The sequence below is a fragment of the Amblyomma maculatum genome, chromosome 1 (genome assembly GCF_055883805.1).
Source record: "Amblyomma maculatum isolate TAMU_Amacu chromosome 1, ASM5588380v1, whole genome shotgun sequence".
In the NCBI taxonomy this organism is placed as follows: domain Eukaryota; kingdom Metazoa; phylum Arthropoda; class Arachnida; order Ixodida; family Ixodidae; genus Amblyomma; species Amblyomma maculatum.
This window is the reverse complement of record NC_139344.1, coordinates 104,603,259-104,624,643: the sequence shown is the minus strand read 5'-3', so window position 1 is coordinate 104,624,643 and position 21,385 is coordinate 104,603,259. Positions and strand designations below refer to the sequence as shown.

General features: G+C 42.5%; 1 protein-coding gene across 1 annotated transcript in view; it reads left to right on the top strand.

Annotated features, from left to right (window-relative positions):
* The window catches only part of LOC146203406 (protein odr-4 homolog), a 59,801-nt gene that overhangs the window by 35,817 nt on the left and 2,599 nt on the right, over window positions 1-21,385 (top strand). The window contains exons 8-10 of the mRNA XM_084588738.1: window positions 1,197-1,284; window positions 8,747-8,929; window positions 12,831-12,920. Of these exons, the coding sequence (XP_084444864.1) occupies window positions 1,197-1,284; window positions 8,747-8,929; window positions 12,831-12,920 (361 nt within the window). The remainder of the gene's footprint in view (window positions 1-1,196; window positions 1,285-8,746; window positions 8,930-12,830; window positions 12,921-21,385) is intronic.

The following is a 21,385-nucleotide window of genomic DNA, read 5'->3' as shown; positions in this document are numbered from 1 at the left end:
ATTGCGTCTGAGCTAACCAGTTAGAGGGGCTAAATTTCCAGCCTACATAGTGCGGCAAGCCTGACATACCTGACCTCGTTTGCCACTCTTTCGCATACTGGGAGTGTTGGAGCAAGACAGAAAGTTTGAATTAACTGAAACCACCATATAAATCAGTGGCTTTGAAGTGCACTGAAAGCAGCCATGCAAAATGTTAAAATTTTTGTGCATAACGAAAAGTTTGAATTACCCAAGTTCTAATTATTACAAGTCTACTGTATTGCGATTTTTATGGCTGGAAACTTGGGTCTCATATATATATATATATATATATATATATATATATATATATACAGGGTCTTGAATATTTGGGGGCTGGAATTTAAAAAATTCCTATGCAAAATCTACTACCCCATTCCAGCTGAAATAACGTTCACAAAGTAGCAAAATATCGTCTACGTTATCTGATAAGTGATTCAACATTGGTACTTGCCTAGATTTTCCGAAATCGAGGAAAAACTGCTCTCGGCGGCGTGCACAATTTTCGCAGAAGAGTCGAAAAGCTATTTTGACATGATACGTCACCTGTCGAGCAGTGAGACAAGCTCCATCCCGGCCGTTGGCGCGCTTGCCTCGCTGCCCGACAGATGACGCATCATGTCAAAATAGCTTTTCGACTCTCTTCTGCGAAAATTGTGCACGCCGCCGAGAGCAGCTTTTTCTCGATTTCGGAAAATCTAGGCACGTACTGATGTTGAATCACTTATCAGATAACGTAGACGATATTTTGCTACTTTGTGAACGTTATTTCAGCTCGAATGGGGCAGTAGATTTTGCAAAGGAATTTTTTAAATCCCAGCCCCCAAATATTCAACACCCTATATATATATATATATATATATATATATATATATATATATATATATATATATATATATATATATATATATATATATATATATATATATGACGATGCTGTATTTTCAAATTAAGGATGTATTGTAACATTGCTAAATCCTTTAAAAATGGACAAAAATGTTGACGGTGTCAACATTGCCTGTCGTATTATGCTAACTATGCTTGCGTATGCATTTATCCCACTGGAAAATGCATTGTTATTGTGTCACTAGTTTCAATTTGGCCTGACGTAGAGCTATTACATAGTGGTGCTCTCCTTTTTTTATACTGCATGTCTAACTACATACTGAATCATGTAGGCCATCAAGCAAGATGTCATTCGGAGCATCACTTCAAGATGTGAAATTCAGTGTGAGGATATGCTGCTCATAGAAGACGAACAGCATGGTACGTTGTTTTCTCTTCATTTCAAGTGGAAGAGTTCTTGCAGGCTGCATAGTGGCTATAGCACAGCACCCTAGCGAATGGCTCATTGTGTCAAGGACATCTGAGCACCCCCAACTAGTGGTGGTGATTGAAGAGCTTGGGTAGGGGCATTACGATGAAATAGAATGAAGTTTATCTCTCTTTGTGTGAATGTGACTATTGCTTTTTGTTCACAGCTGTGTATATGAAGGTGAGTGAAATGATGCTCAATTTTTACAAAGTTGTCTGTAAGACGGGTGCCCCAACAGATGCATTTTTGAATGAAAGAGGCAGTGTGTTGATAAGTGTGAAACAACCTCTGGGACTTGTTGAAGGAGGTGATGTCTTCCTTGCAAGAATTACCCTTTGTGGCTGAAATTATCCAGATCCTTTTGCTATGGCATTCCTCATAGCCTTAGGAGGAGGAGGAAAAAACTTTATTAAACGAGCGAGTTTGGACCCTTCAAGGGCCCAGGGCCACCGCACGGCCCTCACATTACGCGCATGTGTCCAGGTCACGTAGGGCCATGGCACTGGCACCCCGGTCCACACAGCGAAGTTGTATGTCCAGGTCCTGCGACGTAAGGAGGGCCTCCCATTCCTCCCATGATCCGATGGCGGGCTGTCCCTGCGGGGGAGGATCGGCAGGGCAGCCGAAAAGAATGTGGTCCAAGGTGGCGTGCAACTCTCCACAGAGAGTGCACTCAGGGGAAACGGGTCGGTAGTAGGATAGGCGTTGAGGGGTGATAAGCGTTCGGGTTTGAAGACGCCTCCAGAGGATTTGTTGGGAGTGAGACAGCTGGGGGTGGGGAGGGGGGTAGAGTCGACTGGCAAGGCGTGCTTGCTGTGTGAGCTCAGAAAATGTATGTGCCCGCTCCCTTGAGAAATCCCGGCATGGGTCGCCATTTGCCCGGCTAATAAGTCCTCGGGCTATGTTATCGGCGGCCTCATTTCCGGGATTGCCAGAGTGAGCCGGCACCCATATAAGCTCAATACGCCTGTCAGAATTCAGGGTGCACATTCTCAATATTTGCCACGCGGGAGGATGGACGCGTCCGCGGGCAAAGTTAAGTATGGCTGTTTTGGAGTCGCTAAGTATGTAAGCCGCATCTGTTTGGGCGATTGCTAAGGCTATAGCCACTTCCTCTGCTTTTGCTTTGTGACAATTGGCCCCATGAACCAAACCCATTTCTTCTGGCTTTAGAAGACCGCAAAGCATGAATGTGAATCCTCATTGTGTAAGTATAAGGAATGGAAAGTCATTTTGTGTCTGCGAACTTCATGTTAAGCACAGAGTACACTTGCCACATATTTCTGTCAATGAATTTCTAATAGCTGCGTAAATCGGGCTCTGTTTAACACTCAGCGACGGCACGAAAAGCTGAGAAAATTAGATTTGTTACACATTGTTCATTCTTCAGCTTGATACTTATATTTACTCAGCATCAGTCACCAACATCAAGAGAGAGTCTGTGTGATTGCTATCTGTGCTATGCAAACAATGTTTATAATGTAAACATACTATGGCTCTTTAGTGCAGCATTCAGGATGGCATCTCATTTAGATGTCATCCACAAACTTGGGCCACATCTTCATTGAGGAAAGTACGCCTAAATTATAGGAGGTTATTGCACTGAAAAACTGGATTTGAGTTAAATGCTACTAGGAACGGTGATGTCCAAGTCTAATACTTCTGTCACACAGGCAAGTCCCGACTCCCTCGAACTTCTTTTCCATAAAGGACCGCGCGGGAGTTCAGCCCCAAAGGAGTTGTCACACGGCTAAGAACGAGCTCCTCAAAGACGCCGTCAGGGTCCCATTAGGCGCTGTTCGTTTTGTGTATGCATATAAAATAATCAAGTTAGAAACATGTAAATTAACTTTATGCTGCTTTCATTTCAACAGTTTGAATTGAATTTAAAATATAAATGTGCCTTCATTCATATGAAAGGAATGCGCTGGTACTTCTACTAGCATAGTGGGTTTGTCCTTTCTGCTGGCCACAATGTGCTTGCAAAATTCTTGCGTGTATGCTTGGACATCAGCGCATTTCCTCTTTTCCATGCTCTACGTTGTGCTACAGTATTTGTTAAAAACGCGAAATTAATGCTTAAGTGATTCTTTTAAAACCTGCGCTAAAGCTCACGGGGAACCAGAGTACTCCCTTTACCTGCTCGAAGGAGATGATTGGAACTCCTTACGCTAGGTACTTCCTTAAACTTCCTTTCCTAAAGGACTGCCGTGTGACACGATGCGTATCTCCATTAAGATAAAGACTACCTTGGTTGAAGGGAGTTAAAAGGAGTTCAGCCATGCCCGTGTGACAGCAGTATAAGACGTGTATTTTTGGATCTTTTTTTATTAGACTTAGCACTGCCTTCAAGTTATGATCTGCAATTCCTGGCAGTTTGTCAGATAGAGCTTGAGTCTGCAGTGAAACCCTGGCCATGTTCATGGCTGCCACATAGAGTTCCTCTGCTACAAAAAAAGTTGTCCTTTGTTAATACATTTTTTGTTTCCAAGAAACTCTCCACGAGAAAAAATTATAAGCTTGAGATTTTCGATGTCTCTGACTTGTTTAAAAGTGTCTAATTTATAAAGCTGCTTTAGTTGGCTGTTCTGATTGGTCAGTGGAGTAACACAGACTGTGTGGGCCATGGCCTGTTGCTACCGGCTGCCTTTTCTTTAAGTTGTATCCTATTACAGTTGGATACAGTTTAAGTTTGCAGTGAAGCTTTGCCCACCTTCAGGACCACCATATACAGTTCCTATGCGATGAAAAAGTGTTTCGGTCTTTAAGTTGTTTTTGTGAGCTAAGCTAGAAACTAACCACGAGTAGAACTTTTTGTTGGGCTAGTTGGTGCATGTTTAAGAAATAGAGAAGCATCTGTCTATGTCACCTTCTAGCCTTCGTTTGTGTTGGTGCTTTTTTATTTCTTAAACTAACCACAATATTAAATTACCCCACTGCATGACTACCACCAGTTGTCATAGCGGTCGCTGCTCATGGTTTTCAGCATCGGATTACACAAAAACGGGCGCATGTACTGATCGAAAAATTCTCGGTAAACATTTTCTACAGCGCTTCTACCAAAACCGTTAAGGAAACAAACATTTTAGACATCAGTCTTTCCATTGCGGCGAAAAAAAAATTCGAGACCTAAATTCTAGTGTTCTGTCTCTTTAAAGCGGGATTCACATGGGGGATTCCGACGAGTATGGATATGGAAAGAAAGGACGTGTACGATGTCACAGGCTGGGCAAACTTGCCCCCGCTCCCGAACTCGCACATTCACACTGGCGATGAAGAGTCATCGAAGAGAGACGTCGACTGTTTCAAGCCGCACACAGCAGGAGAGGAACGGAGAAGTACACAAGACAGTCATTTCTGACCTACTAACGTTTCTTTACCAGGGAAACAAGTTCTGTGAAAAAGGCAAGCAAAATAAAATAAACAAACTCGTCCAAAATGGAAGGGGCCTGCTGGAGATGGGTCGAATACAAAAGGCCCGGGTGGGGTAGATCTGATCTGCTCGCACCCCGCGGCGCGCTTCTTTTTCCTCTCGGGGACTCGGGGAGCGTTTGTACCGGCTGGCTGAGATGTCCCCCAGCCCGGAGACGGCGGCCGGTGGCGGAAAACCGGAAGCTGGGATGCCCAGCAGCCTCTCGAAGGCGTGACGTCAGCACAGTCGCCCTCGCTTAGAGAGGGATTTGAGCGCTTGTGTGAATGCCACGGATTTTGATGCTGCTGGCTTGTTTGAGTTTATCATGCACAAAAAAAGCGTGCTTCATTTATTACTTTGATTGGTCAGCAGAGTAAAACAGAATGCTGTGGACTGTGGCACATTTTGCCAAGTGCTTTCATTTATTTTGTGTTCTACTATAAACTGGTGGTCTGCTTGATAAATCAACATATACATGTCTGCTGCAGGTAGCCTTTTAGTCTACCACATTTCATTTCTTTTCGTTGCATAGCATGTTAACTATTGCGGTTTTAAATAAATACCAAGTATGCACTTTAGTATGCATTGGATTCATTTTCAAGCCAGCTCCATAGAAGGAAGTGGCACCTTGCTCATTATAAAATTTGATTGCTAGCAGTAACTTCCAACTAGGGGGTTGGACTTCTTGATTCACACAGAATAAAACAAAACAAAACAACAACAATAGAAGTATGCCAAATTCAGTTTTTAAAATTAGATTTTAACTACAAAAGGCCAGTATGCAAAATATAGCTAGCTGGATGTTGTACAAGAGTAACACTCATTAAAATTTGTTAACTTAGTAGGGAGGCTTGTGGTGTGAAAGATAACATTATTTGGCAGGTAACACAGTTGTGCAGTTCGTTAGCTTAAACGCCTAGCTATGGAAAGCGGGAAGCACCACCTCCTCGCTGCCTGGCTAGCTCATTTTGTATCATCACCTGCCCAGAGCTGCTCACCAGTTAAGTAGGTTTATCAGCTGCATGTATGACTCTGATAGGTGACCGCGCATGGGCATCACAAAAAAACAACATTGTATTGCTACTGTGATGAATGACCAGCAGTTACATTGCTGCCATCAGCATGCAGACCATGTGATGTCCTGCCATCTCGATAAAGACACCGCGACAAACCAAGCATAAAGTGTCTACCGAGTTCTTAGAAGGAAAAAAAAAAGCCGTTTTCTTCTTGCTTTCATCTCAAATGCAGACAGCCATCGTGCAGGTGTTCACCACATATAATTATTGTAATGCAAATGGTTTTTGGCAGTTCTCGATAAATCGAGCATTTCGTCAATTCAGGCACTTTTGATGGTTCCTTGAAGGCTGAATTTTCAGTTTTTTTGCAGTGATCAAATATTCAACATTGGAAGGTATTTTTTTCGTATTCATATTTCATTCAAATTTGATCGATATTTGTGCAGCCCTAGATGAATGCAATTCCTTCTACAAGCACTACAATTTGTATATATTAATTTCTGGTAAATAAAACGTCCATGACAATATCTGACCACATGGAGTTGCCACATTTAAGGTCGAAAAAGTCTGTAAGCATTCGTTGAAAAAGGATGATCGCTATGGAAAATAGAAAATGCTGAAGTAAACACTGAAAAAAAAAAATAATGCTGAAGTTTAAAAAATAAATACCGAAAAGTTCATCCCCCACTTCTAACCTACCAAGCATTGCTTTTTTTTTTTTCCCCCAATTGAATAATAAATTACCTGATGCAGTCTTAAAAATTCTGGAAATGGGAAGCATATGGTTCTGCAAAATATCCATAACTCTCCTGCTCATAGACTCAAAGGTCATTTTGTAATTTTTACTATTTCTTGATTGCAGTAGTGCTCTTGGTGACCCAATCATGTGGCTGCAATGGTGGTAGCTGCCCTCAAGAGGCACCTTCATAGCATTCGACTTGACTTTTCTTGCAGCCCGTGATTTTAGCCATACATGTTCCCTGCTCATTATTGTTCCATGCCTGCCATTATTTCATAGTGCTTTTTATCAGTCCTTATGCTGTTGAAAGTGCAGCAATTTCTGAACTACAGCCAAACCCACTTATAACAATACCACTTTGAACAATGTATCGGGTATAACAATGGACTGCAGCAGCACCATCGGATTTCCCATGTGTTCTATGGTAACCCAATATAACAATGCTGTAAAAGCGAATTGTCGGTTATAACCATTACATTTGGTCACTGAGCGTGAACCCTAGCAGGAAGAAAAAATGAAAAAGAAAAAACTCAAATGCTGTGAGCATGCCAGCCAAACAGCGTCGCAACGTCCTAAGAATGATCAAGTCCCTGCAGGACATCATTTGTGATAATCTTTTTATCATCTGCATGCAGCAGTTGGATGCCCTGCAGAGAGATGCCAACGAGATTGCTGTGAAGCAATGATATCAAAGCTGACTGGTTATGGGTTTTTCCTGAAAATAAGTGAAAAGTGCAAGATATATACTCCCCAAATAAAATGATTCGTGTATGTTATGTCTGCTTTGTTGTTTCTGCTTAGCTCAGTGATAACAAAGATCAGTTATAGCAATAATATTTTTGTGGCACTTCATTGTTATAAGGGGGTTTCACTCTACTACTCATTGCACGTGTTTATGTTTACTTTTCCACACTCCACTGTCTGTGTCAAGCCGAGGTGACTGATGGAAAAAGTAGCCTGCCTACATTACCCCTAGGGAAGGGCTAACAACACAGGTTCATGTTTTGTTAATTCAGAATGCACTTATTAATGGAACTCAAAGAAACGCGAGTAAATGACTAGCATAAAATTGTATCAAATGAAATGTTATACAGTGCTCTCAGCCAGTAAAAACTTCCTCCATTATATGACTGAGCTGTCTAGCAGAGAAAATTTCATATCACTGATGCAAGAGCGCTTGACAAATGTCCCGCTAGAAATGGCACTTTATTTGCACCCAGTGCAAATAAGAGTGTAAAGATGCACAACAAAGGACATGCAGTGGAACCATGTTTGCTGACAAACAATGTCACCAGCATTACCTGGAGCATAATTTATGAAGCCAGTCTAAGACCAGCCGGAAAGATAGACCTTACTTAAAATTCTCCCAGAGGACTTGCTCAGGTGCCTCAGCAGTTAAGGCGATTGGCCACTGAGCCAGAGGTCCCAGGCTCAGTCCCAGCCATGGCGGCCGTGTTTCGATGAAGTTAAAACGCAAAAGCCGTCCATGTGCTGTGTGATGTCAGTGCACATTAAAGAGACAATCTTGGGTGATCTGAATAATTACAGAGCCCTCCTCTATGGTTTTCCTTATAGCCAATTAGTTGGTTCGATATGGTAAGCCTCGCTGTTTGCAGTTTGTTAAAAACTCGTGAAGGTTCTTTTTGTGCAAATTTTTAGACAGCTAATTCTCTGAAAAGAAAAAAAAATTCTGATAGACACTGCACATTTTTCTTTATATCTTATGAACTAAGCCACCTTTTGAACTGGTGCCGCCTATTAGATTTTCGCTGTCATGAGATATTGATGTCTAGTGCTGCAAACTCCCATTAATTCAGCTTTCAAGAGACGATTAAAAGTGTCCGAATCAACCGAAAGCTCGAAATATCGACTGGGCCTGAAGAATCTGCCGAAAACCATTTGCATCACAGTAACTTTACCTGATGAGCACCTACGATGTGTGTCTATTTGAGATGACACCGAAGTGACAACTACATTTTTCCCAAGTTTTGTCAGGCGCTTTGCTTCACTTAGTGCACGCTTTCAGGAAGACCCTCCTCTCAATCACGAAAAGGCCTTGTTGTGCTTTGAGGATGCCTCACTGCTCAGCTTATGTGGTCAGGCATTGCAGTGAAGTGTGCAGTGCAGAGAAACTGCAGTGAATTTGCTAATATTAGCTAATTACCAAGTACACTGAAAATTTTCTAAGTTTCAAATATCAGTTGTGTATTTATGTGCTCAGAGAACACATGATTTGTTTTGTGCAGACCCTTCCCTGGTACATGAACTCCCGAAGCGAGTGTTTGCTCCATTGGGTGATCGCGGGCTGACCCTATGTGATTACATCTTCCATGGAGATGCAGCTTGTGATTCCCTCGAGGCTCTCCAAGAACTTCTTGGGCTTGATGTCACAGCAGGAGACATTGAGCTTGACACTGAGCACTCTCCAGGTATGTATCTTTGTTTTATATTTTTTTTATGTGGGCATCTTTGCTCCTGTTTTACATTAATAAACTGAATGTCTCGGTACTTAATTTCTTAACCCGAGTGTTGGTTTTGTTTTGTTTTAAGCACAACAGAAATAATCTTTGCCTGTTTCAATGAATCCCGTCCACTTTTTCTTTGCTGCTTAATTGCTTACAGAAGTGAAAATTGCAGGTTTTCACTTTAAAGTGAATTGTATTTTGGTAGCGGTGTGAGTAGCTTTGTGTGGCCAGCATAAACGAACAACTGAGTTTTACCTCTTCACTTTAATTGGGAAATTGTCTCAGCTGGCTTATTGACTAATTAAATTTTCACTACCTCATACTTATAGCCTCAGTTGCTTTGGGATGTTAAACCTCATTGACCAAACCAGACCATTTAATGTAGCTTCCTGTTAGCAGATAGCTTTATTAGTAGTCTAAATATAATGCCAGTCTACCCTTGGAAATTGAATGAAGTGCTTTGACCTGGTGAGAAATTGTAAACATGAGCCTCATTAAAAAGTATGCCAAGGCTTTTAATTGGTCTAATTGGTTGTTGGATTCAGACATAGTGGCTAGTGCACAAGGAAGACTAACACAGAAGGTAGGGGGACAGGACACACGCTATATTTGCAACTGAATTTTATTCAAGAAATAAGTATTTATACGCAGTATTTTCTTTTCTTCTTCTTTCTTTTTTCTCTTATCTTCCACTCTTTTTCTTTACCTTACTCAAGTCAGATTTAGCCTTTTGCAAGCTTCATTCACCACCACTGTTGTTTCCTTGCGTTTGTACCCTCCCTTTCTTATTTTGTCAGGTTTTTATCATATATATTCATTGCATGATGCTTTTTGGTGTCTTTATTATCACATTTTGACGCAACTGCACCTGAAGGCGGCACCAACGGCACAAGTAAAGAAAGAGAATGGAAGATGAAAGAAAACAAGAGAAAAAAAAATATTATGCATAATCACATCCTTTCAAGAGCAAAATTCAGTTGAAAGTCTGGCGTGCGTCCTGTCACCCTACCTTCTGTGTGCATCTTCCTTGTCCACTAGCCACTATGTCTGAAAGTCTCTTTGATTTGGCTTGCACTGGCTGCACTAGTTCTGAAAAGTGCTGCAGCAGTGCCAGGCGGTCACGTGAGCGTGCAGTGCCAGTTCTGACACTGGCGTGCGGCGGCAGCTGCCAAAACTAATATGCAAGTGTAGGACTCTGCAACCTAGCAGACGCGTGCGCGCATCATGTATCGCGTGCTGTAACGTGATCACATCCAATTTCAAAGCCAGCTGCCGTAGGCCTACAGCACTCGATCAGAAAGTGACGACGATTAACAGTGACATTGACCAACATACGCGTGACTGCACGATCGTTATATCAGCCGGTCTGCGAAGGTGCCATTCAAGCGCCTGGATACGAACGAATTAATATTGTAAGCAGTTGCCACGATTATTAGTTGAAGTAAGACTGCATAACGAGATGCTTGATTGGTTTCCACGGACTTCTGTCCAAAAGCACTGCTGCTGAAAAGACGCACATACCTCCCTGCGCGCTGTCAGAGTCTTATGTACTCCGTGGGCGACAAGTTTGATGTCGCAGAGTCGCTGCACACACACACTTGGCATAACAGAAACTCAATCTATCGCAACTGATTTCTATTCGCAGCTACCCGTTTTCTTAGATCACAACACAATAAAAAAAATACTACATAGGACACCGCGCGCGAAAGGTACCGTATCGCGGCCACATACCACTACATGTGTGGCCACAACTACATGTAATACCACTCCTCCACCAACAAAATGCTAATCACCAGCATGCAGCCAAACTACCCTGTATACTCCACCATTCGTGGATCCATTAGCAGCAAACCATTCGGGTTCTGCAGGAGACGGACTTTACAAAGCTCTGCGGAACGATGTGCAGCGTAGTCTTCTCTTGGCTGAGCAGCGCGTACGCCATGCTGCACTTTCTGCACCTCCTCTGGAGCGAGTGCGCGATGGGCGAGAACTCATGCAGAAATAGCCCTGCACCTTGACAAAATGAGGAGAGAAGTGCAGATGGCACGCACGGCACTGGCAAAACAAGGACGGCAGTGCTGCATTACTTGAATTAGTGCAACTGGTGCAGCCAAATCAGAGAGACCTTGAGTAAAAAGTACGGTTGAAAGCTCAGTGTTTGACTTTTTTTTAACAAACTGCATTTCCCAAGGATGACAAGTGTGAGAAGGGAGAGGTGTTCGTGTTAGTGCTCCCTACGAGGCTTAAAGAGAAAAACAATGCACGAGATATTTTCTTTACATTGGTTACAAGGAAAGAGGATGCGCAATAAACATCTCACTCTTGGTGGACACCTGAACCACATCGTGCAGCAACAAGGGTAGGAGTGATAGAAAAGAGAGAGGAAAGGAGGAACTGGAGTGGAAGGCCTTCAAATCAATTTCGACCACTGCAGTATTTGGAATGAAAGGCACTTCTGTAGTGCATTTTTATTGCTTTAAGGAATAAATTGTGTATTATGAAATACTTGGAGAATATAATGGTGTTGCTGAATATTGTTCTAGTAAAATACCACTATAGTTGAACCTCGTACCAAGCGGGCAGGGAATTGTAAAGCAGTATTATACAGCAGAGGTTTGCGACATAAAATTAAATTATAAATGCTCGCAAGAGCAGCGCAGTTCAGGAGTGAAGGGCAATAACTCAGGCAGTCGCTACTAGAGAAATAGGAAGACATTTTCTGCATTGTTAGCAGTATTTCCAAGGCTCTTGAGATTATTCTGGAAGCTGGAAAAATCTGAGTGCCATTAGTTTGGCTTTCCCACCTAGCACCGTCAGCACGTAGCAATGAAAAGCCAAGCACAAGCTAGGGTGACCTCCTGCAGTTGCAGCTATGTCGATTTCTGAATGATGCTTCATCATGATGGTTGAAATAAGTGCAGGATGGCTGCTGCAAGGACGCAACTTTCCACGATGGTGATGCTTCTGGAGTGCTGTCTAAGAATGCGAAAGGTGTGATCGCGTGCTTATCGTCGGGCTAGCACTCCTCCACTTGCTGTGTATTCTGTAACGCTGTTGGCAAGTGTACACCTTGGCATGACTGCTTGCTGCACCATCACCAGTCACTTGTGTAGTGCAGTGAAGCCGACAGCGTTCAATATGTGAAGTACAAATTGCAAGTGTTTTTGAGTGATAAAAATCATATAAAGTAAAACTCTTCTTATAACGAATGGAATTTCTGCTTCTACCGAGTTCCTGTGACTAAAGCCCTCATTGTATAGGCAGTTAAATCCAAAAAATCCACTCAGTGTGATTTACATCAGTAGCACATCCTTTCGGAGTGCTTGAGCTTTGCATACAGACATGGATAAGGGTTTGCAAAGTTTGGCTCTTGCATTTTGTGCTTTGGCCCTAAACTCAATTTTGGTTTTCAGAAACACTGATTTCCTGTGGTTCTAAACTTCCTGATGGGATGAGGACATTACTTCTTCAGATGGCTGGCAGAGTTAAAATTAGCTGATGTCACATTTATAGGGCAAGAAAAATGGAATGTGATGAAGCAAGGGTTAGAATATAGACGCATAGTGCCTATGCAAGCAGAGCATGTTTGTGTTTTTATTTGTCTCGTCTCCATGCTGCGATGTAGGATAACATGTCAGTAGAACTTTTGGTGGAAATGGGCATCTACAAAGCAAATTGATATAGTTACTTTTTTGCATTTATGTTGTTTGGTTATGGGGTTTTTGGACCTTTGGTAGCTGAAGTAAGGGTGCTCAGTCCTGATTAGCACAGTGCAATTGGGTTTCACTGCATTTGATTTGATATTTAGGAGGTTCAAATACTTATATGGCTTTAATAAATACCCTTCTCTTTATTTTATTCCCAGAAAGCAACCAGCAAGTTATTGATGGTGTTGAAACAGCAGAAATTATTACAGAGGCAACAGAACAACTCTCGAGGGGTCGCAACATGCTCAGTAAGTTGTTTACTTGATTAAAATGTGTGTTAATTACAAAACTAGACCTTATAGTAGTATGTTTAGACTTGGTAGAGTTTTGTGTTCCCTGAAACAGCTTTTTGTCAGTTGATTGGTGCCTAGAAATCACTAGGGTGCATAAGGAGTAGCGTTGTTTCCTCAGAAGAGAAAGATTGAACATGCAATGGCTTACCTGTTGCAGTCCCTCTCAATTTGAACCATTTCCTTTTCTCTAAACTTGCACTGTCTAATGGCAGTGGTCACCATTGCTGTGGTGGTCCACTCTCTACTTTTTAATGCTGTTGTGTTAGCCTCATTCTGCAAAAAAAATTCGGCGTTGTTGGCTTTGCAAGGGAAATATGTGTATGGCTCTGGCTGGTAGTTGAGTTACATGACGTCATGAGACCATATGACTTGGTCGAGTAGGGCGAGATTTCTGAGGTACTGAGGATTCTTGACAGGGATTTTAATAAAACTTGATGATGTTTTTTTTAAACAGGAATCAAATTTGCCCTTTTGCTATTTTCAAATTTCGGGTGATTTTGATGCCTTGTGGAGAGGACACCGAGCAATCTAGAGCTCCAAATTTTGTGTGAAGTTAAGAATGTAACTCTCATAATAAAGAGAGAGAGTCTTGGTGCAGACAGCTTAAGCTGTCGTGCCAGTATGTAAGGTTGAAAATGAACATTTTTGCTGTGCGTTGCTCCTGAAGCAAAGTTTACGATTTTTTGTTAAATCAACTGCAGTAACAAACAGGTTTCTAATAGTTTTTGGAAAAGTAAAAGCTGTATAGATTTAGTAAGTAAAAAATAATAGATTTTTGTGCTAGATCAGCAGGTTTACAAACTCGCAACTTTTTGAAACGGCAAAAACAGCGTTTTCCACCTCTAGGGATACTATACGATTTTTTTCTGAGAAAACTATGTCCTAAGGTTCATTCCTTTGTTTTGAGATATTTTCCCACCACATATAGATATTTCATTGAAAACAAAGAAAATGGTCATGGGACCTCAATCGCCGTTCTTATTTGGACACACCCATATATATATATATATATATATATATATATATATATATATATATATATATATATATATATATATATATATATATATATATATATATATTTATAAGAGATAGGCTTTGTGAAGTGTGGAGCCCGACGGACTTGCTTCTAACCTTTGTTGTGGGGTTTTCGAGGCATCCGTCATGGCATTCAGAGATGGGAAAAGTTATATGGAGAATGCTGGGGATACACACCAAGCCATACAGAGTGACTGAGAAGCACAGTCCACTTTTGTCAGAGGGTGTGCCTACTAATGCTACTAATTGGTTGTTGTGCATTTGGGCTGGCGAGTGTGAATGCAAGACCTGCGAGTAAAGTGCAACGCTGCTGCTGATGAGCACTGCTGGTGCTCGGAACAAGTTTGAGCAGGCAGCACATGGTCTAGAGCCCCTTTATAGATTTCACCATTAGGAATCAAGTGTGGAGAGGGAAAAGCGACAGGAGAAGAAAACATTTTGTTCTGCAAGTTGTCCTCGTCCTGCACATCACTGAATTCATAGTTTTACTACCATAAACATGGAAAATTGGTTCTATTTTTCTTGAAATGACAAATGCCCATCTTTCAGTCTTTGTGAAAGTCAGTGATGCAAGTTAAGGCTTGCAGCCGAAAATAATGTGCTGCGACTGAAAGGAATGCCATTAACACATTCACTAAGTCATTGCTCATTGGTGCGTCAGGTCGTTTATTCATGCTGCACAGCCATGAACATTTTTTAACTCAGTGAAGAAGTGGGACCGATTTATAATATACAGAACTTTAAGTCTTTAACTTAAACAATCTTTGCGATGTTCTGGTTTTGTCTTATCAAGAGTGCTTCCAGAAACGATATGCGAGCATGCAGAGTGCGTCGAAACATTTTTAAATGAGAACAAGTCAGTGAAATAGCCTTGAAGGGAAAGAATACCTGCAATTTAAGCATTTATTCTCACCTGATGATGCCACTTGTACTAGAAAGGCATCATGTACTCTCAACTGTCATCCAGTATACTATTTACGCTGAAGTGTCTAGACAAGCATCACATACCCAGAAAGTTTGGGCAAATGAATACATTTTTTTTTTTATATTGCATAACTGCAACATAATCAATATATTTGCAAGTTCTGCATCAGCAGTATCGTAGGTAGCATATTTTTGCCATTTTGAGCACCCCCCTCCCCTTTATTTGGAAAAAGAAATTTTGCACTCTAATCTCAGCACCCCTACTTTTTTGAAAGAGGGAGCGCATAGACAAAACTACCAGCGTGCTTGGCGTCTTAGTTGTTGAACTGGAGCTGTCAGAGTTCCAAGGCAGCACAATCTCCGGCTTCTTGTATTGCTGCATTCCGACACTACACACAGCTGATGGCACAAAGAGCCAAAAGTGAGCCCAATAACTCTTATCAGCATGTTGTAACGTGGACCTGGAATTGACGCTCATTGGGGGGAGTTCGCAGTCATTGCGGACCAGCATTGCTTTGTTTGGTGCCAGCTGTTTGACAGCCGTAATAGAAGTCGGAATAAGTTGGCTGCCATAGCTTGCAGTTCAGCATTTGATGAAAATGTTTACCAAATAGTCTTATTTCTAGTGCCAGTCTCGTCAAGATATCAAAGCAAAAACAGTGAGGAGGGGGGTATCATATATTTTTCTAGTCTTAATACTCACCCTCACATTCTACGTCATGATCGTGAAAAAAAGGAGTGCTTAGAATCGATTAAATGCTATATTTGTTATCAAGAATGCACCCCATAATTTGCTATGACAGTCTTAATTATTTGTGGGCATAGGAAAAACTTCAAAAGCAAAACTTTGGTACACATTGGGAGATTTATGTCAATAAGTTGTCAGTATATTCATAAAGATATTTTACAATATTCCACAATGGTTTTGCAGTTATATTAAAAAACTCGGCTCATTGGTTTTCTATGGCAGTGTTCACTACTTTTCACACTGCACTTTCAGTATTAGAACTATATTTGAAAAAAAGTTAAAAGTGCAGATTGCAAACTTCCTAACATAATAATAATAATAATTACAAATTTCTAGTCAGTTTCATCTGGCAGCTAAACATAGAAACATGTCCAAATTACATTATCTTGCACTTTTCACATGACAGTTTGCTCTTTTCTCACAGACATAACTGCCAGCACATGGTAACAGGCCGTACCGTAATGCACTGACGGTCATCGAACGCTGCTCCTGCACGGCATGCTCACTAGCCATAAAAGAAAGTGCAGCACCCATGCACATCAGGGTGTCTAGCCACGATGCATTCGATAACTGGCTGTGAACAGCCTGATTGGCACCAATCATAGTGTTTATGAGGTCTGTTAGAAAAGTATCCGACCTTTGGCCAAAGAAAATAAAACTGGCATAACTGGAGAGTTGGAAACCTAATCACTTTCAAAGTAGTCTCTTTGGGACTCCACACACTTCTCCCAGCGGTGCTGCCATTGTTGGAAGCATTCTGAGGCCTCTTTCGGAATGGAGTTTAGCGCCGTTGTTGTTGCGGCCATAATGTCCTCTCTTGTCTGAAATCGCGCTTCTTTCAATGGCCTCTTGATTTTGGGGAACAGCCAGAAGTCACAGGGGGCCATATCAGAAGAGTAAGGAGCCTGTTGAACTAGAGGAGTCTGGTTTTTTTTTTGCCAAACAATTCTGAACCTATGTATTGGGAGGAATGTGCAGGAGCATTGTCATGATGAATGCGCCAATTTCCTGTTGAGCACAACTTCGGCCTCTTGCGCCACACAGCATCACGTCGGCAACGGAGGACATCCCTGTAGTACTCTTTGGTGATTGTTTAACCCTGTGATGTGTCCTCGTGGTGTACCACACCACAAGAGTCAAAGAAAGCTGTCAGCATCACTTTGACGTTGCTGCACACTTGGCAGGCCTTTTTGGTCTTGGTGATGTGGAATGCTTCCACTGTGACAACTGGGATTTAGTTTCCGGGTCGTACCCATACACCAAAGACTTGCCACCAATGATTATGGTGTTCATGAAGTCGAAGTCACTTCATCACGAATTTTGCCGCAACTGTCTTCATAGCCAAATCTTTGGTGATAATGGAACGTGCAGAAAAAGTGCCGATGCCCACCCTCTTCCTCAGTTTCTCAAATAGTCACATGACAGTCCCGCATCACTTCGGCAATGACCTGGTCATTTCGCCATGTTGATGGCTGACCGGAGCATGGCTCGCTCTCCACCGATGTGTGGCAGTTTTTGAAATGGTTGTACCACTGCTTAATCTGTGTATTGCTCATAGCATCATCACTGAAAGCCGTCTGAATCTTCCGAATGGTCTCCACTTGGCTGTTGCCCAGTTTCTGGCAAAACTTGATGCAGTAGTGGTGCTCCAGTTGCTTTGCCATAACGAACCAGCCAGAGCACTGTGCACTACCTCACTCAAACGCTGCATCCCAGCGACTGACACTATCGGCAGGCAGGAAAAAATTTGCGCATGCGCACGAAGGTTCAAGGCCGCGCTTGTTTCATATTCATCAGGTGTTCGAAAAAAAGAAAAAAAAGGAGAAGGTCGGATACTTTTCTAACGAACCTCACAGGTCATCACACACAAGCGTACAAAAGGGGCTTGGCTTGTGGAGGATAATGTAAGGGGCCTAGACGAAGTGGCGGCGCGGTGAGCTGCTGCAGTTGTTTGGTTTGGCTTGGTTTGTGGGGTTTAACGTCCCAAAGCGGCTCAGGCTATGAGAGACTTCGTAGTGGAGGACTCCAGAAATTTCGACCACCTGGGGTTCTTTAACGTGCACTGACATCGCACAGCACACGGGCGCCTTGCTTTTCTTGTGTTGAGGCAACCGCTTAGGTCGTTCTCATTTTACGTAGAAATCTGAAAACTATGCACCCAGGCCATAGTGGTCTCTTTGCAACAGCATTGTGCGGTTGAGGCTTATCACAGGGCTTGCAGTCTGGCGAAACTAACATTGGAGGGCCGAGTGGGCTCTGTCATTGCTAACACTGCACCTCAGGTGGCATTCCACAACACACTCCTTGTCTTCAGCTATCATGAGGGAGCATGGAAGGACTGGTTCTGCTAGCATTACTGGTCAAGATGCTGCTCTTTGTCCATTTTGCAAGCTGTCATGCTGTGCTTTGCCAACGCTTTGCCTCGCTCGCTGTTAGTCGACTGCTGGTGCCACTCTGTCACAAGTGGCCAAATACGGTGGCCATATAATGTCGATGAAGTCCCTCTTTGGCTGGTCTGCCGTCACCATTCCGCATGCACTAAATGTAGGCTGTCAAAATGCCAGGTCAGGGTGAGGCAGTTTCATGAAGTAGCATTTGTGACATGCTATGCTGGAACACTGCCAGAGTCGTGACATAAAAGCAGAGTCTGTACTCTATGGGTTTCTGTGGGAGCTGGGATGAGACTGACCCAAGAAAATGTAGTACCTAGGAATATGAGCAGGGTAGTTTACTATGGTTCATGGCAGTTTTTAGTAAACTCCCTTTTTATTAAGCATTTATCAAGTCAAACTGTGATATTACTTCTTTTTTCACTGACAGTAATCATTATGAAATAATTGTAAAAAGAGTTTTACATACCATATTACTTATGCTACATATATACTATATACAATTACTACATATATCAGGCCTGATGAGCCACAAACGTAGGTGTAATAAACCATGATGGTGTGAGCGTATTTCTTTTATTTAATATCCGTTTTGTTTTACGGCTGTGTTATGAGCACAGCTGTTATTTATATTCAACTGCTTGTATCAATTTCTAAAATTATTCAGAAATATTATTTTTATTATTTGTATTGGCTTTGCACCCAAAAATTTATTTGCACACTTATAATACATTGCAGCGGTGGCGTAGTGGTAGAACATCTGCCTCGCATGCAAAATGACCGGGGCTCAAATCCCGGTGCCGTGCAATTATCCACCGGATTAAAAAAAAAAAAAAAAAAAATCTCCACCTGTCGATGGAATTGCATAAACAGGTTCGGGGTGCGACCTGATGCCCTCAATCACCAGAACAGGAGTTGGCCACCCTGGTGCAGTAGTTGGCCGCAACCTCTCATGATTAGTTCCATAAAACCCCGGCCCTCAGTCACCAGCGGCTGCGGAACAACTGACCACGGCGGCGGTCAGACCTGTGACGCAGCAGGGGGTGCTAAGAATTCCTGGCTCCGCTGGACAGGCCGCCATCGGAAACTGACCCTGGCAACGTTTAACGCCAGAACCCTAGCTAGTGAAGCTAGTTTAGCAGTGCTGTTAGAGGAACTAGAGGGTATGAAATGGGATGTCATAGGGCTTAGTGAGGTTAGGAGGCCGAATGAGGCATATACTGTTCTGAAGAATGGGCATGTGCTGTGTTATTGAGGTTTACCAGAGAGGCGAGAACTAGGAGTAGGTTTCCTTGTCAATAAGTATATAGCGGGTAATATAGATGAATTCTATAGTATTAATGAGAGGGTAGCAGGCATCGTAATTAGGCTTAATAAGCAGTATAAACTGAAGGTTGTACAGGCCTATGCACCTACTGTAGTTATGATGACCAGGCAGTTGAAAGCTTCTACGAAGATGTAGAATCGGCAATGCGAAAAGTAAAGACGCAGTATACTGTACTAATGGGCGACTTCAATGCCAAGGTAGGGAAAAACCAGGCAGGAGGCCAGGCAGTAGGTGACTATGGCATTGGTTCTAGGAATAGCAGGGGGGAGTTACTAGTTGAGTTTGCAGAGCGTAATAAGTTAAGGATCATGCATACCTTCTTCAGCAAACAGAAGAACCGGAAATGGACATGGAAAAGTCCTAACGGGGAGACTAAAAATGAAATTGACTTCATACTGTGTTCAACCCCCGCCATTATGCAAGATGCAGAGGTAATCGGGAAAGTGAGATGCAGTGACTACAGGATGGTGAGGTCCCGAATTAGCCTAAATCTGAAGAAGGAACGCAACAGATTAGTAAGAAAGAAACTGATCAACGAATTAGCGGTGAGGGGGAGGGCAGAAGAGTTCAGGATCTCGCTACAAAATAGATATTCAGCTCTAAATGAGGATGGCGACATTACCCTAGAAGCAATGAACAATAATTTTAGAGATATCATTACTGAATGCACTGTAGAAGTAGGCGGTAGGATAGTTAGAGAGGATACCGGTAAGCTGTTTAAGGAGACGAAAGATTTGATTAAAAAACACCAGTGTATGAAAGCTTCCAATCCAACGGACCAGATAGAATTGGCCGAGAAGAAGAAATGGGCATGGGCAGGACATGTAGTGCGCAGAGAGGATAAGCGATGGTCGCTTAGGATAACGAACTGGATTCAAAGGGAAGGAAAGCATGGCAGGGGGCTACAGAAAGTTAAGTGGGTGGAGGTGGTTAAGAAGTTCGCAGGGGTCAAGTGGATGCCGCTAGCACAGAACCGGGTTAATTGGAGAAATATGGGAGAGGCCTTTACCCTGCAGTGGGTATAGTCAGGCTGATGATGATGATGAATACATTTTCTATTGTTCAGAGGATTTCATCTGTAACTTGGGAATACTAGAATATAATGTCTGATTCAATTTGCACTCAGTTTTTAATATTCGAATTTGATTTGCACCCAAAATTTTGCTAAAGCAAAGCTCTAATTAAAAGAAAATTTTGGCTAGGCATTGGGGCATACACTATTTTCATCAGCATGTGCAGAACAGTATCTTAACCACCCACAGTTGCCTCACAGAAACTGTCCCAGTAAGCTGGAGTTCACTGCATCGCAAGTCTCTAGTAGAGTTAGGGATAACTTCCATGTTTTTTCCGCTTCGGGGCAAACCTGTAATCGCATCAATAACCCTGCTCCGCCTTTCACTTTTCGCAGTGATGAACTTGCCATGTATTATTGCCTTTGAAAGCCAGCACAAACTTTGGTCAATAAGCCAGCCTTGTCAAAAGCTTGAGCAGCTCAAAAAAACTTAAAAAAGGGAATGGCGCTAAAAAAGACATGCACGAGAAGAGGACATGGACGGGCGCAAACTCGCGACTGATTTTATTCAGAAAGAACAGAAACATATATACCTTGAAGCTTATCCAATCAATGCCTAAGCCCACATGCCAGGAAAGTTGTCTCTTTCTTATACAACTTGATACTAGAATCGCTTACGCATTCATCACCTGACTTATCAATGAAAAAGGCCTCTGCGAGTTCACGTGCTACCTGGTTACGACTGCGCCTTAAGATTTTGGTTCTAGCCAGCAAAGGCTGGCATGCTTTATCAGGCATAGCCAAAGGGCATGCGCCGCAATGTAAGGGCAAATTTGACCCTTTTCCGTTATTCATAGAGAGATGATGTTCCCTTAGTCGTTCATTTATACAACGGCCCGTCTGGCCGATGTAAACTTTTCCGCAAGTCAGGGGGATCTCATATACAGCCCCGACAGAACACCTGACAAACTGGGTGGCGTG